Below are 16354 nucleotides of genomic sequence, written 5' to 3'. Positions count from 1 at the left end.
GAGAGGCTAGGCCAGCGTGAGCTGGGTCGAACCCCAGCTTCCTGGCCCCACATCAACAGCCTTGGCCATGACACTGAATCAACTTTCCCTGTACGTTTCTCTGAAAACGAGTACAAAGCCCGGCCTCTCCATTCTGTAATCCTCAACCCCTCCTATCCTTGGAAGTAAACCAGCCTGCATAATAAAGCAAGAAACAATCTCTGAAGTGATGGAAGCCTGCTCCTGTCCTTAACCAACCTGCACGGTAGCCCTCGGAAGGTTGCTGCTCAGTAACAAAGCGAGTTGGAAGGAAGTAACTTTTACTGAGTGCAAACATCATCGTGACTGAGAGGGCTGTCTCCTGCATCCCATTCACTCCCCAAGAGACAGTTGGGAAGCAGGTGTCCTTAGCTTTTACAGAATGAGAAGCTGAAGTTCGGAGACATGGATAATCCTACCCAGGCATCACTAGGGAGCGAGGGGCAGGGCCAGCTGCCAGCTCAGGACTGGCTGAGCTGAGCCCAGGTCATTCCACCGGCTCCCCTCCTCCATCTCAATCCCGGAAAATGGAAGAGCCAAGTGCCCGGGAGGCAGACCTCAGTGGGCTGGCTGGAATGTTTTCAAACGTTTGGGGGTTACAACAAATGTGCAGAGGGACTGATGAATCCAGAACAGGAGAAAGTGAAGTGCTGCCATTTTCCTTCCCTTCAGATAGGGAGGAGGTCCGCACAGTAGTGCATTGGGCTGGTTAAGGACCTTGGTGCGTCTGATCTCGCTGCCTAGAGCTATTTCCTGCTTTCCTGTGATGCACGGTGCCAGACGCCTGGGAGGCAGCACGCCGCCTCCCAGAGAAGGTCCATGAGGACCCTTTGCACAGCCACAGAGGCCAGTGAGAGACCAATGGTGCCCGCCCTCCCCCCTTGCACTTTGGCCCTTCCAGCTGACCAGGCGGAGGGCATGGCCCTCAGTTAAGTGGGCAGGCTTGGCAAGAGTGACCCGGTCGTCCTTCCATAGTGAGCCCAGCCATACTGAGGTGGGATCGCCTAAATGCCCAGCTTTCCCCTTGGCTCTCGGAGGGCGGACCTGGGGAGTTCCCAGTTAGAATCGCGTGCCGAGACCTTGGTGATTCCTGGTTATGCCCAGGCTGCCGCAGTGCTGCACAGTTTTCCACGTTGGTTCTTTCTGCTGTATGACTTAAACAAATTGAATTGTCTCCTGATGCTTCCTCCGTAATTGTGATACAGCATTTATTCTATTTGTGCATGGATAATTAGAGAAAATTCGGAGTGGTTTCTTATCCCCTGACAGGTCCTTCTGAAGAGTACCTGATGCTGAGTGATTTGTCACGATAAGGACATGCGGCAAAGCAAGGATTTAACTTCTGTCCATCTAGCATCAGTAAGTGGGTGAAGGCAAGTCACGTGACACAACTTTGTGCTGTGCTGACCTCTTATTATTGCTGGTGGGAGGTTGAGACCTTTTTTATGATTTAGAAAACTGCTGTCATGTCTGTATTATACATTTCAATGGCAGGTGCGTGCTTATCTCTCTGTTACACACGCCCACACACACAGGCACACACACACAGGCACGCACACAGGCACACACACACAGGCGCGCACACACAGGCGCGCACACACACAGGCGTGCACACACAGGCGCGCACACACAGGCGCGCACACACAGGCGCGCACACACAGGCACGCACACACAGGCACACACACAGGCGCGCACACACAGGCGCGCACACACAGGCGCGCACACACGTGGCGCACTCACGTCCCAGGCAGAGTCGCGCAGGCTGCACGAGCTGATGAACAGTTCAGCGTAGCCTGCAATGGTGGCCTGTGAACTCTTCAAAGGTGGGCCTGAGTTCATCTGACTTCTACCCCCTCCTTGCCTGGCACAGTGCCCACCACTTAGGGGACTCTGGGTAGACGCGTTCTGAACGTGTGCATGCACGAGACACCTGTCTGGCCAGCAGTCACACAGCTGGGCTGGTCCTGCACCCCTGTTCTGACTTGGGTTTCAGTTGTGTCGAGGGGGTCCCTGTATTTACAAGACCATGGTACAGGAGTCGGTAGTGTCTCGTCCGTGGCCCACACCTGGCCATCACCTGTTTTTGGAAATGAAGTTTCGTGGGAACACAGCCATGTCATTAGTACGTGTGTTGTCTATGAGTGCTGTCATGACATGGTGACAGCGCTGCATCATTTTTATAGACTGCGTGGCCCTCAAGGCCTGAAGTGTTTGCCATCTGCCCTTTGCAGATGAAATGCGCCGATGTCTGCATAGGGGACCCCGACGTCTTGCTTCCAGCCAGCATCCGCCCCGCGAGCCCGTTTCCTTACCGCTAAATGTGTGTGTCTGTACGTATCCCTCCCTGCTCCCCTATTTTTCGTGAGTAGAAGGAAACCTAAGCGGAGCAACTGTTAATACACGGTCTGCACTGGGTTTTGGTTCACGCATTGCCGTTCCTCAGATAGATTCCTGTCTCCTTGTCAGATCCACCGTGAGTACGGCCCTCAAATGTCCTGATCTCAGGGGATTTGCGTGGCTTCGTTTGCTTTTCTGTCGCTCTGTGCTTGCGTGCGGGAAAACGGCATCAGCCAGAGAGAAACACCCTCATCAGTGCGGTGTGAACAGGACCTGGTGAGCAGGTAGCAGGGACCCACAGAAGACTGGGGGGCACTTCCTGCCAGCCACTGGGCTTCTTGGGTTGGCTGGTTATTTAGGATTTTCTTTTAAGTGACAGGCTCACGTTAGCTCTGAGTCAGTACAGCCACAACCCCTCCCGCCCCCACCCCCCCCTTTTCATGATTTTATCTCTGCCTGTTTGTCACATTTAAGTGCCTGTTTGGTGTGGCCTGGGTTCCGCTGCTCCTCCCTCCGCCCCACACCTGAACCTGCAGGTAGCGCCCAGCAGATGCTGGGAGAGACCGGCAATGAAAGAACCGGCCTCACCCTGGGCCGCACTAGATCCTGCCTTCGTATTTGATAGCTCGACTCTAGCTTCTCATAGTTTCTCCAGGTTTTCTCCGAAAAGCAGGGTACCGTCAGGCTGTCACCACCCAATGCACCCCTCCCCCCACTCATGCATGGGATACAGACTGAGAAGTACACAGCCGTCCCCCTCCGAGGTGCCACGTCACAGTTGCTGGTGCCCGTGTACCGTGAGCGCAGCAGGCCTGCTCCCGCCCAGCAACCCGTCACCGCTCAGGAATTGCAGCCATTACAAGACTTGGGTGTTTAAACTCAGTGCCCCGTTCGCCTGGTTCGCAGCCTTCAGTGACTGCGTTAGTGCCTTATTTTGGTAGCCTGTGTGACCCTGAACTTCCCGAGGAGAGAAGAATAATACCGAGAGCTGTGACTAAGCAGGGTAACCAGCGGCATTCATGCCTGCACTGCATCAAGGGAGGGATTTTAGTGAATCCCTCGTAGGATATGCCTTTATGCAATGTCCGCCGTGCACTGGTAACTGCCAGGAGCTGTGCGGATGGCACCTGGAAGCTTCTACCATCCCCACCTGACAGAAGAGGAGACTGAAGCTCACTGAGATTAAGGAACTTGCCTGAGCTGGAAACTTGCTCTGCTGAGGCCTTGGGAAATCTACATAAGCAAATGAATTCCTGAGTGTCTCTCACACAAAATAATTTGGAAACTACTAAAAGTGGCTGTGGTTGGTGACACAGAAATTCCCATGCACAGAATAAGAAGCGCTACACAGAGCTTGCCAGACGAACTCAGTAGTGAAAAGAAGTCCTATTAAAGAGTTATACATTGAAAATGCTTCAAGAAACATAATTTGGCCCACGGCCACTAGCCAAGTTCTGAGAGCCTTGCCTTCCGTCACCCTGTCGTCCTAACTGAGCACAAGAGCAATGCCATGGCCCCAGCAGGCCTGGCTCACGCCAGTGGTGCGACAGGCATTGGGGCAGGATTTGTCACTTGGGTTAAAAGTCATGGGCTGCGCGATGCGTGGGAGATGCCTGCCCTCCCTAGGTCTGGTCTTAACCCAGGCAAAATTCTGTACAAAGTGGGCCCCTCTGAGCTAATTGGGGGTAGACGGTGGGGAGAGAAATTGCTTCTACCTCACTTCTGAGCATTCTCTACTCTTAGTATAAACTTCAGAATATTTCCCAAGGGAAACTCCATTGATATTTGAACTTGGTCATGAAATTCTTCATTGTGTTACATAAGGACCGTATAACAATCTACATAAAGGGAACTGTCCTGTTTTCTACCACGACATGCAATGAAAACACTTATTTCTTAGCTCCGATTGAATACATAAATACATCCTGCACGTTCCTCCTTCTACGGTGACGGTCCTAGAATACAACGCGGGTCCAGTTCTCGGGGGCAGAATGGTCTATATTCAGGGTCTTGGGAGCTGGTTGAAGTTGGCCTCAGTTGCAGTATTTATATCAAGAAAATCAGCAAATGCTACCCCTTCCTCCGCCTAGAGTCAGTTGTGGAAGCGGTGCCCACCCACCCACACCTGTCTCCCACTCCTCGTGACTGCTGGACCCAGACACCTGGGAAAGGCATGAAGAAGGCTCTTGCTTCTTACCTGCCCACCCCTCAGGCTGCTGTCTGCTCCTGTATTCTGACTTAGAAAAGAGTGGTGGACATTGGCATTTTGGCCAAGTTAATGACCCTGGGCATTGAGTAAGAGGGGTCACCTTCAAGTGGCCTTGGAGTTTGAAGCCACTTGCTTCATTGTTATCTGTGTCCTGAGGGCTCAGAGAGGGAGGAGGAAATGACAGTTCTTAGGAACAGATGTGGGGTCAGCAGGATAGGGACGTGCCTTTCTACCGTGAGCTCGTCCTGTGCAGACAACTGAACTAGCGACTGATCTGAAGTCAAGTCAGCCTTAGGCTTGCTCCGCCTTGTTTTGGGGACTCGGGTGAAGAGCTTTTTGTGATGATGGAAATGTTGTGTCCTCTGCAGTAGCCACCCCGAGGCTCCTGAACACTGGAAATGTTGCCAGTGGGACTGAGACACTGAATTTTTGGTTATAATTAGTTTGAATTTACATTTCAACAGCCACATGTGGCTAGAGGCCACTGCACTGGACAGGGCAGCCCAGGACTTTCGGGGATGGCACTGGATGGCGGCCTGTGTGCTAGCAGTGGGGGAGATGCGTCACCATGCTGGACTCAGACAGGGGGCCGCCCTGTGTTCCCCAGACCCCAACACTGCTGACTGGGAAGTCCAGCACTCACACCACCAGCAGACATCCATCCAGCTGCCCCTGGCACTGGGCGAAACACGTTAGGTCATCCCGCCTGTCCCTCCTCCTCCATCTGCACGATGGGCGATTATCTCCAACTAACAAAGAAATGAGGCCCAGAGAGCTGCCCACCCTTGCCCAAGCCCTCAGAGCCAGAATTCCCACCTAGACTTGTCTTTCTCATCTCAGAACCACCTCACAGAACTCGGGGGTCCTGTTTGAAACAAACCCCTGCACTTGTTCTAATCATGGAAGCAGCCTATACACAGCGTATAGCACGGTTCTCCTTTCAGGGGGTTCACAGGCATTCAGCCTTTGCAGGCTTTTATTCTTGCACATACCCCAGTAAGCACGCACACGAGCATATGCATTCATTTCGCTGTATGACATTTGGTGAATTTTATTCCCCACTGGCGATGTCCATCCCTTTCTATTTTGCTGTCTGGTTTGAGTCACTATGTCCAAGTCACTGTCAGGTCCCTGTTTAGCCTCTTAATTTTTCCGTGGGAATGTGGTCTCCTGATCCACAGACAGATGCCTTAGGGACCCACCTTAGTGTGTAGTTCTGGAATATGTACCTACTCGAGTCTAAATGATTGAAATGGGATGAAAATGGAGATGTAAACCCAAGACCAAACCAGGCCTTGGAAAACATTCTGCAATGTTCGGTCACTCTGAATCTACTGTTAGATCACGACTGGCCAGCCACTCTTTTTGCTCACTGCCAGCAACTGCACACCATGCTATGAAAACAGGAGGTGGGGCTTGTTGAGAATTCACTCCTCTTGTAGATGGGCCACCTTCACTAAGCTGGAGAAGCCAGAAGCCAAGGGCAGAGTTTGCATCTGGCACCTTGCCTAGGAGCCAGGACTTAAGCCTTACTTGCTGCCTTGGAATATTGCAACCTCCCCGTTTTGCAATATGCCAACACTGTGTAATGCAAGCACAACAGTGTCTGGAGGACACTGGGCATGGGGTGATTTGCTGCCCTGAGAATGCGTTTCCTGGCTTATCTTCATGCTGCCTGCCAACTCACTTCCCCAGGGCTCGGGGCTGATCACATGAGACAACAGGGTACCGCCTCAGATGCCACCTCCAGAACACAGGCTGGAGGGAATCTAGACAGGTTCCAGGTGGAATGGGAACGAGAAGGTATGGCTGTCTAGGCAAAGGCCGGTAAGCCATAGGCGTTTGGAAGTACAGACCTAGAGCAGCGCTGGCTGTTCTGTCAGCACAGCACGCGGCCTGGCCCACACGCACCTTCCTAGCGGAAGGGCTCCTACCTTTTAAGTCGTTTGTTTTTAAACTTGCTGTTACACAATTTCAAGTTCAAAAGATGGGAAATGAAGGTCAGCGATCTGTTATCAATGCTAGACAGTTTGGCTGTTAACTTGGTATTGTTCCCTCTACAGCCCAGCTAGACACATAGGGCAGCTGTGTCAGGGGACACGGCATCTGTCTCGTAATCACACAGATAGGGCTCGTCGAAGGACGGGCATTACTTCAGTGAGTCAGGTAGGGAAAGAAAAACATGCTGTCTGTTGTACAAAACCGTGTACAGTCCTGAATGTCAGCGCTATTCCAATTACTAACTATAAGCGAGTCAGCGTTTACTTTTCAAAATGCCATCTGAATTCTTTCCTTTCCCATAATGTGATTCCTAAGGGGCACGTAGCTTGTTGTGTAGATTAGCTATTTGGACTGGCATACCTGTCATACTTAGTCAGTATCATAAACCCTTGGTCCTCAGACATAACAAGAAAAGCTCCATCAGCCTGTTCAAAATGTACGTATGGTTTGAATTCCAGGCCAGGAGGGTGAGTACCAGCTAACAAGTAAATCTCGACAGTGAGGCTGCAATGAAGCCTGGCATCATCCAACAATCTGGGACCCCTGTGGGCTTGCTCTGTGCTAGGCCATAGCCTGGTTACAGAAATGCTGGCGCTCGTCTCAGTATGGAGTTGGGCTTGGAGGAGCTCTAGATGGACCCTGGGGTGATGAGCCTACAGAGCATCTTAAGAAACGTGTGTACCTACCCTTCCCGGTGGGCCTCTCCTTTCTCCAACTCCTGAATGACCCCCAGTAGCACTTTGATGGTCTCTTGGCTGGAGCTGATCAAGTTCTCCATCATCTGAAGCTGTGCTTTCAGGTCCAACACTTCCGTGTGAGGCACGATTGTTTGGCATTCTTCACCCAGAGCGACCTCTGTCGGACAGGGCTGGTTCTCCCGCCCCAGCGGGCCTTGAGTCTGCAGGGGCTGGTCACTACATTCGGGGGACAGGCACTGCATGGGGGGTGCCTGGAGCCCGTTGACATGGGCAGCCCTGCTCCGCTCCTCGTCGGCCGCGGGGCACAGCGACCACTCGCTGGCGGCGGCAGAGTTTGACAAGGCGGGTTCGGGGGCCTTCGCCCCGGGGGCAGGTGCATAAACAGCGGCCACCTCCGTTTTAAACACCGTGCCGGGCGCGGAAGGAGCGGGTGCCTCAGCGTCAGGTGTCGCGGCCCTGTCCTGTTTCGCCCTCCCCGGCAGCTGGTGCTCAGACCCCTGCGAGGGAGGGCGGCTGGCGTCGTGGGGAGGCGCGGCCCTGCAGCTGCGCGCGGCCGGGGCTTTGCACGGCTCCGTGCAGTTGACCCCTGCGGGCTGCTCCAGCGCGTTCATGTGCTCGTGGGAGTGGAAAACCAAGGCCGTGGTCTTCAGAACCCGGCCCGCCGCCCACGGCCGGGCCTCCTCCTGGGGCTCTTCCTCCCTCTTCTCTTTGGAATCTACTACAAATCCATTGTTTTGACTTTTAAAGGCGTCTGCAGCTGGGATGCTTTTGAGAGTCCCTTTTTTGCGGTCCAGCGGGAACGTCTGGTAACACTTTTTCAGGTCCGGCGAGGTCTGCACGCCTGTGCTCTTGGTGACGTTGGGGATGGACCTGCGCGCGGGCACTGTCATGTACTTGCGGTAGGCCCTGCAGGACGCCGCCCTGGCCTCCCGCTTCTCGGCCGCGGGGCCCGCGGACAGCTGCGTGTCCCTCTGCTCGTTCTGCGCCTCGCAGATGTCCTTAAACCGCACCTGCAAGGCTTTATTCCGTTTCTTAATCTGCCGGTTGGGATCCAGCGCGTATTTCATCTCCAGGGCCAGGCAGGCGGCGGGGTCCACGTCCCTTTCTGACGACGTGAGTGCGCATCTGCCGGCGTCCTTACTGACCATGATTCCTGCGTTGGGAAACATCAACAGAGCTGTCAGTCCACAGACCTGCACGCGCAAACACGGGCAGCCCCAAATGCACGCGCAAGCACTTGGAGCCCGAACGACTACTGCCTGCCCCCTAAATTTTTGTGAACAGGTCAGGTGGGCCTTTGTGTTAAGCAAAAGCAGACAGGCTGAGAAAGGCTGGCAAACACAGCTTGGAACGCTCCTCGGGTATTAAAGCCCGCTGCCTTTTCCATGTGGGACACACTGTTTTTTCTTGTGATAGTAATGTGTGTTTCCCCATTAGACAAACCTGTTTTACTATATTCGTCAAGAAACCCAACGATGCTGCCTCTTGTGCTTTGCAAATGATCGTTTCACACGCGCATCTCTGCTTCGTGGGCAGATGGTTTTCCAAATGCGACTTATTTGGTTTGGGTTTTTACTATTTTTTGAGGATGACGTGATCAATCTATTAGTGGAATCCAAGGGAATTGCTGTTTTCTCTTAAAGACTTATTGGCGATTCCAGCTCCTGACCAGATAAATGTGGAGAGCCCTAAGTTGAGGAGCTGAAATAAATGCATGCATGTTAGCCCTCTGGATGCCATGGGATAGTGGGCTACACTACTTTATGGGGAAACCGTAAAGGACAAACCTTGGAGCTGCAGCTCGCTCCCTCTGGGTTAGCACAGCCATAAAAAGAACAGGGTTTCCCCGTGTACAAAGGCACTTAGCACTTCTTTGATTCTATTGAGAGTGGTCTTTGAAAGTACTTTTTCTAAAAGACATTATTCATTCTGGAATCCAGTTTTGTGTTTTGATCACAACCTCTGAAAATGAAAACAATGGTGGTTGCTTCAGTATTTTAATCCTGAAAGGAAATAAAATCACGAGGCTTTATGTTAATTCTGCAGATTCATCTTGGGTTGAGTTCTTAATGCCACTCAAAAGATGCAGGTGGCCAGTGGCTGCTCTCGGGGACACCGGTGGGGTAAAAACCTTTACTACATTGGGCTGATTCACAGCTCTTTATGGCACACGGAAGGACTTTCTTGAGGGTCGAACTTAAAGTGAGAAGTATAGTTAGTAGGTTGTTTGTGAGTTAGCGTTCACTCCCCTCACCCCCGCCCCGTGTTCCAGAAGAAACAGAGGGGGGGAGTCTGGGGTGTGCAGGGCCCTGGCGTCAGAGCAAGGTGGCCAGAGAAGCAAAGGCACTGACGTGAACCAGCGAGAGAGAACAAGAGCAGCACGGGCCGCGTTGCCCAGCCCAGCTGATGACAGGCCTGTCCCGGAGGAGCCCGAGAACTCGGCACGGACAGAGAGGCAGGACACCCCACACCCTTGGTTCTTACCAACAGGATTGCACGGGCGCAGTGGTGCAGTGAAGGAAGAGAGAGGGAGACGCCCAGAGCCCCTGTCTGGGAGTGTCAGAGACAGAGCTGGCCCTCTGCAGTCTGGGGACTCCAGCTACCCTGACCTCTGCATCTCAGGCCAGCATGGCGCGCGGATGTTCAGGACGTCACTCGTGTTACCGAGTGAAAGGCTTAGAGCAAATCCAAGTACTTCCTCACTTGTGTCCTAACGATGGGCTGCTCCTCCTGTGACAGGACATCAGAATCGTCAGGGCAGAATTGGGATTAGATGAAAGCAGGTTCTCAGCCTGGGCACGCCTGGCATTTTAGGCTGGGTAAGTCTTTGTTGTGGGGCCTCTTGTGGGCAGAGTGGACGATGGCAGTGTCCTGGCTTCTACCCACCAGGTACAAGTAGCCCTCCAACCCTGTGTGACAATGAGAATTGTCTTCAGACACTGCCAAATGACTGGGGGGGGGGGCATAGCACCCCCAAGTGAGAATCATTGGCATTAGACCTTTCACCCTTGGATGCTAGAGTGTGACCTGAAAGGTAAGGCTTGGGAGAAAGCAATGTGAAAGACCAGGAACAGGGGTGGTGGCCCACCTCCCAGAGGAACAGTGCGTCTGGAAAGCTCTGAAGCTACAGTCTGGAGAAGCCCAGCTCTGTGCTGAGCCAACAGCGAGGCAAGGCCTCACTGAGGCATCTGCGTGTCTTCTGACCAAAGAAAGAATCAGAAACACTCACTCTCGGGGGCAGTTTGCAGAAGGCAGACTTTGGTCTTTGGTGCTTTCCTAGTTGCTAAGCATATTTGGAGACCTTTGTAATTTGACACTGGAAAACCTGGGCAGTTTGGAGAGAACGGAGAAGGAAAGGCACAGACTGGAGCTGCGTCTGCGTCAATATCCTGGCGCCGTTTGGGGAGGACTAGATCAGGGTAATGGGTGAGACAGAGTGTGCCTGCTAAGCGCAGATAATATATGTCTTTTAGAGACACTCAGACCCACAGGTCAACAAGATGCACAAAAAAGGACCTGGTGTGGGGGAGAGCATGGGAGACAGTGGGGTATAATAAGAAAATTAAATCTTAACCCTCACTCGTATCTCCTAGTCATCCCTTAACTGCCTTTGTTGCCCAGGTGCACGTATTGCACCATCATTTTGAGAAGACCTTCATACTAGAGGAAATTTGAAAGGGAGAGCATTTTTACAAAAAGCAATTTACTAGTAATTTTTCAGCCTTTTCCCTGCCACTACTGAAAAATGTGTGTCTGAATCAGTTTGTCCTGCCATGCTATTCATCAGCACGACTTGCCAGAAACTGCACCGAAATAATTTTCTTACATCTGTCTGCTGGTTTGGAAAGATATTCTGAGTCTTGGACCCAACCAACAAACTAATAAAACAAATCAGAAAAATTAATTGCTAGTGGCAAAATAATAATAATGAAAAAAGAAAAAAAAAAAAAGAAGCAAACCTCCTAAGCTCTTTTCTGTTTTACAGAGAGTTGCTAAGTATATAAAAATCATTTCCTTGTGAGCAAAAATGATGGTAATAAATAGGAATTTTTATCAGTTCGGCTTGTTGTTGCTGAATATTTTTTTGAGTAATAGTAATTGAATTGTCCTAACAACTGCAGTGAAAGGGGAACACACCAGGCAGTTTTTGTCGTTGACTTATTTTTGGCTCCAGAGGGGGTTGAGTCCTTGGGATGGCCGGATGGCATTTTTCTTAAAACTTTAGAATAAAACTTTCCTGGACGTGAAGAATTGCTTTCCTGTTAAGGTGGCCACATCCTTCCCATTAAGAAAATGATGTTGTCATGAAAGAAAAGTGGGCCTTCTGGAGATGAGCGTCCAGAGGACACGTGGAACCTTCTGGCTCACCAGTTCGTGCATCACTTCTTCATGCATTCATTCAGCAAATGAATGTCCACATGTCCCCGTGTGCCGTCAACATTCAATCCCCATGTTCTGTGTCCTCACCGTGGCAATGGCAGCCTTCCCTACATCCCTCGCTTTCATTTTCTCCTTGACCCTGACCATCACCCCATGGGTGAGGCTCTCTTGTTATTCTCATGCTGCAGACAGTTAGTGGCTGAGGCACCGGAGTTTTTTCTTAACTTGCTCAGTCACACAGCTAGGGGGCCTCACCCTTATTGCTTTAAATCCCATGCATTAAACCACTGTCCTGCCCAGGGGATGCTAAGCATCAAACAGCATCAGACAGCTGGACCTCATCTGAGCACCCGGTGCAGGTTATTCAGAGAACCAGGGACACACCTGGCCACGGAGCACAGCCTCGGGGAGGGCCTCCTGGACTTCTGGACACAGCATGGAACCCACATGGTGTTTGCAGTGATGGCTTGCTCTGGCTGTGTCACCCCAGGGAACCAGGGACTCTGGGTCTTGGAGTTAATCCCTTGGCTCCAAAGCAGCGGGAGCTGGTGACGTTTATTTTTCACAAGAAAACTGTGTTTTAGAATTCACTGGACTGTGCCATCTTGAGGTGAAAATGGCTAGTCATACTTGTGCCTCTCTGGCTCTGGGAGCGCGAGATGACAGGAAGCTGTGTGGAATATAAATGTCTTAATTACCCTCAAATTAAATTTCCTAATCAAATGTGAGCTGTAAATACATAAACCCTGTACTTTTAGATTAGCAATGGAGAACCATCTCTGCACGCTGCTTTAAATTAATAGCTTATAGAAACTTGTTCATTCCAGCTTAAAGGTGTGAAAAACAGCAGCAATCGAATGCCTAACAATAGGGAAACGGTTAGTAAAGTATGGGCTACAGTCACTCAGTGTGGCCATTAAAATGATAATTGTGGAGATTATTTAGTATCATAGAGAAACACTTCTGAAACAGTGTTAAGTGAAAGAGAGCCCTCTGCCAAATTGTACCAGAAGACAAAGAACAAAAACAGGCCTCATGGTGGTATTAAGACAGTGATCCTAGGAAGAGTTCTTTCCCTTCTGTTTCCCAGGGCCTTTTCTTTTTTTTTTTGGAGGGGAGGTGGGGAGTGGGGGCGGGCGGGTGCAATGTTGTTACATTGTTACAAAAACACAAGGCAAAGTCAGCCCACACCTCAGGCAGAAGGACAGCACCAGGCCTCTGAAAGTATAAACACTTGGATCAGAATAAGAAAAAAAACCCGAAATGATTAATTTGGGTACAAGCCGTCTCCGGAAGGTCATCTTTTATTGTTTTGAGGAAGCCTTGATTAAAGAAAGAGTGAATTTCAAAGTAGTGATAGCCCCTGTGGGAATGTATATCTCTGTGCACAGGTACACGTTACGCACGTGTGCATGTCTACAGCACGTGGACAGGTTGGGAGGGCAAAGAGTATTTAGTTGAAGAAATACCAGTGTGCAAGCAAACTCACTGTTAGGATGGGATTTGCCATCTGTTTTAATTAGAAATAAAATGGATTTGTCCTATGATCTGCACTTATCATCTGAAGAAAACGTTGTGGGGTGTCGGCAGCTGACAAGCGAGGGCTCCTTGCGCTCAGCTCTGTTCCCACCCCGCCTGCACTGGTAGGTTTCCAGTTTGGCCTGCGCTGTGACGTACAAGTCAGGATGCAGCCGACTGACAGTGGAGCTGGTGACTGGGATGGCCTTGCCAACACCGCCCTGTGTCCCATCAGTCAGTGGAGAGAGATAGCACAAGAGCTGCGCAGGCCATCCCATGAGCCTGCAAAGGGACCGTATGATATTATTGGCTTTTCTAGTGGCTCTCCTGCTGTTGAGACACCTTGGAGTCGAAGACACTGGCTGGAATTCAAGATTAATTGGGTCAGCATTTTATTCCATATGCTGAGGGAGTGCCTGAACGTTAGACTACTGAGAGGGGGGAGTGGAGACAATGAATAGGCCGTTCTTTAACACGCAGCTTCCCGGAAGGAAAGGGAGGGAAGGCAGAGCCTCACCCGTGAAACGAGCCCGTCGTGTGGGGAAGCAGTTAACTCTAAGACCGTTTTCTAGGCACCGATTGATCCTCCCCAAATGGACGTCCTCGTTTCCTCAGGGCAAAGCTAACTGCTTATGGATTTTGGACTGTGTCTTAGTTAGATTCATTATCCTATTTAATTTTCTTTAATATGCTGAAATGATATTTTCCCAGACATTTGTTCTCTTCCTCAGAGGTCATTGATTAAGAGGGCTGAAACAAATGCCACTGTCCCTCTGAGGCTGAGATGGAGGGATGGGGCGTGTGGGAGCAAACCCGTGCGGCCAGGTCCCAGGCCCTCCATTTATTTGTGGGCTACTGTCCGGGGGCCTTGTCATTGAGAACTGATGACCATCCAGTCAGAGGCAGGGCAGGGGGTATTCACGGAGTTTCAGTGCAGGTATTGAGGCAGAAGGAAAACCATCCCAGGTGGGGCCCTCGTCATTCATACCTGTGATTTCAGAAAACATTTTAAGCAACAGAAAACCTATAGGCAGTTACTTCAGCCACAGAATGTAAATCACTCTTGCCACACTGGCTCACACTGGCCTGCTTCTAACGAGTGGCAACAGAGGACGTGCACCATCCATTTTATATACTATGCTTGGGGGTTTGGTGTTGAGAGTTTTGAAGGACCAGGAAATGACCAGACTTTGTGTTTCCCTGTTTACTTAGTTCTTTGTTTTTCAGCGTATACTGGTGTTGACCTTTGCTCATTTTCTGTCCAAATGTTGTCTGAATTAGTAGAAATGAATTAGCAAAATTTTATATTGGCAAAAATCAACTGAAAAAAAAGTGCTTCCTCCAAATGAGACGTTACATCAGTGTAAAAAATTAATTTTATGTGCAGCAATTAGCTTTGCTAATAATGTCCAAAAAGAGTCCAGTAAAACAGCTTCCAACAACTCACCAAAATCATATGTAAGATTAATAAAGGAACTAATTTTCCTGCTCCTCTCCCTCCCCTCCCAGACTAGCGTGACAGTTACAGAAAATGTTAGACATAGGGCTCCAGTTTGGAGCATAACTCACGAGGGCGTTCCACATTATAGCAAAAGTCCCACCTGCTCTATTTCCTGGATGGTTCCAGGTAATTAAGCAATAATCAGCTGCTAGTTGGGGCCCACAGAGTTTGGAGGCTGCAGAAGAGGTGGCCTCACTTTCTTGCACTGTATGGGAGTCTCACTCCCGTGAAAACATGCACAGCCTAAAATAGCCTCGCGGAGTGTTTTGCCTTTGGATGCACTATGACGAATCCATATGTTTTTTACTAAATGGCATGTTTTGACTCATGATATATCTGAAGCTAAAATTAGAACATTCATTTTGTCCAAGAAATAAGAGTTTATTTCCCCTGGTCCTTCTCCCAGTGGGATCTCAGAACTCCACATTGGAACACCCAGGACAGGACTTCTGCTGGGAGGGACCCCTCCGTTATAGCTGAAATCAGTTTGCGTGGAAGGTGCAGTCTGCCTTTTTGGCAAGGCCACATGAGTGCCCGTCTATTAACATCAAAACAGAACCCCTTGTGGTTTCATTGTAGTGTGTCTCTTATGTCCTCAGTCTAGCCAAACTGTAGACGTTGCAGGGTCTGGGGTTTACTGCAGAGGTAGCAAGCCAAGAACGAAAGAGAGAAATGAACATTTCTCATCATCAGCTTCTACTTGTAAGTGGACAGCCAACCATAGAGAAACGACTGCCCGTGGCCCAGGTACACAGTCCTATTAAAAGCCCACAGACAGACTCAGCATGCGGGGTCATCACACATACTAGTCAGCCATACACGTGTGCAAAGGCTGTTTGGGCCTCAATTCTCAAGACTTACCTACGATTCTTGGGTGAAAAATGAATAAGGGATCGTTTAGTCCAGTGCCCACGTCTCACCTCTCTATGGATACCCACAAGAGTCCCCGTTTGGTAGCACTTCTAAAAAGCAACCTTTTCTTTTTTAAGGTCTTCTAGAATCTTTCTCACCCTGCTTAGCCCTCTCAATTTCTTATGGTTGTTGAGAAACGCTCTACCTGCTGGAGGCAAGCCAGTTCGCACACTGTCTCTAGCATACGCCACGGTCGGTGCCTGCTTTGTGCCTTCACTTCCGGTGGTTCACATTCCAGGACTGCCCCCTCTTCCTGTGCCGCAGAGAGCTTCATGCTGACGGCTCATGTCTAGCCCTTCTCTGGCTACTCCCGTCCTCACTGCTGCTGTCACTGAGTCAGTGAATAGCCCCTGACGTCTAGGGTAACGCAGGCATCCTGCCAGGAAAACGAGGCACGGTCCTTGGAATGTGTAGCTCAGCATGGGAGAGACATGCACTGATGGGTGACACCAGCCCACTGTGCTCAGGACCACCATGGAGAAAGGAGGAGGGGGAGGAAAGTACTAAGTGCTCCCTGGGGAGTCGGCACGGCCTCCCCATGGAAGAGCAGGCCTAGAGCGTGAGTCACTTTTCTTGGATGTGCGTCGGTTCTCTCTCCTAACACAAAGGTACATGTTTGTAGCCTAGATCCCTCTCAGCACCTCCTCTTTCTGCTGAACTCAGTCAGCCTTCCACACTTGCTAATTAAGAATATAATGATACACGTCACATCATCCTCACAGCTGGGGCCTGACATGTTCAGAGACTTTGCATGAGCGTACAGCATCACTGTGGTTTCCA

At 50.6% G+C, this 16354-nt stretch overlaps 2 protein-coding genes across 5 annotated transcripts in view; one reads left to right on the top strand and one right to left on the bottom strand.

The window, feature by feature from the left end:
• Positions 1-16354, top strand: part of DOCK1 (dedicator of cytokinesis 1) — a 444845-nt gene that overhangs the window by 201808 nt on the left and 226683 nt on the right. The gene's annotated exons all lie outside the window — the stretch shown is intronic.
• Positions 1-16354, bottom strand: part of INSYN2A (inhibitory synaptic factor 2A) — a 55220-nt gene that overhangs the window by 28881 nt on the left and 9985 nt on the right. For all 3 annotated transcript variants that reach the window (XM_019728240.2, XM_019728241.2, XM_074338813.1), the window contains exon 2: positions 7252-8416. In XM_019728240.2, the coding sequence (XP_019583799.2) occupies positions 7252-8411 (1160 nt within the window). In that variant the 5' untranslated portion in view covers positions 8412-8416. The remainder of the gene's footprint in view (positions 1-7251; positions 8417-16354) is intronic.

This window comes from Rhinolophus sinicus, linkage group LG07 (assembly GCF_036562045.2).
Source record: "Rhinolophus sinicus isolate RSC01 linkage group LG07, ASM3656204v1, whole genome shotgun sequence".
Lineage (NCBI taxonomy): Eukaryota > Metazoa > Chordata > Mammalia > Chiroptera > Rhinolophidae > Rhinolophus > Rhinolophus sinicus.
Note: the sequence above shows the minus strand (reverse complement) of the source record. Positions and strands in the feature narration are given on the sequence as shown.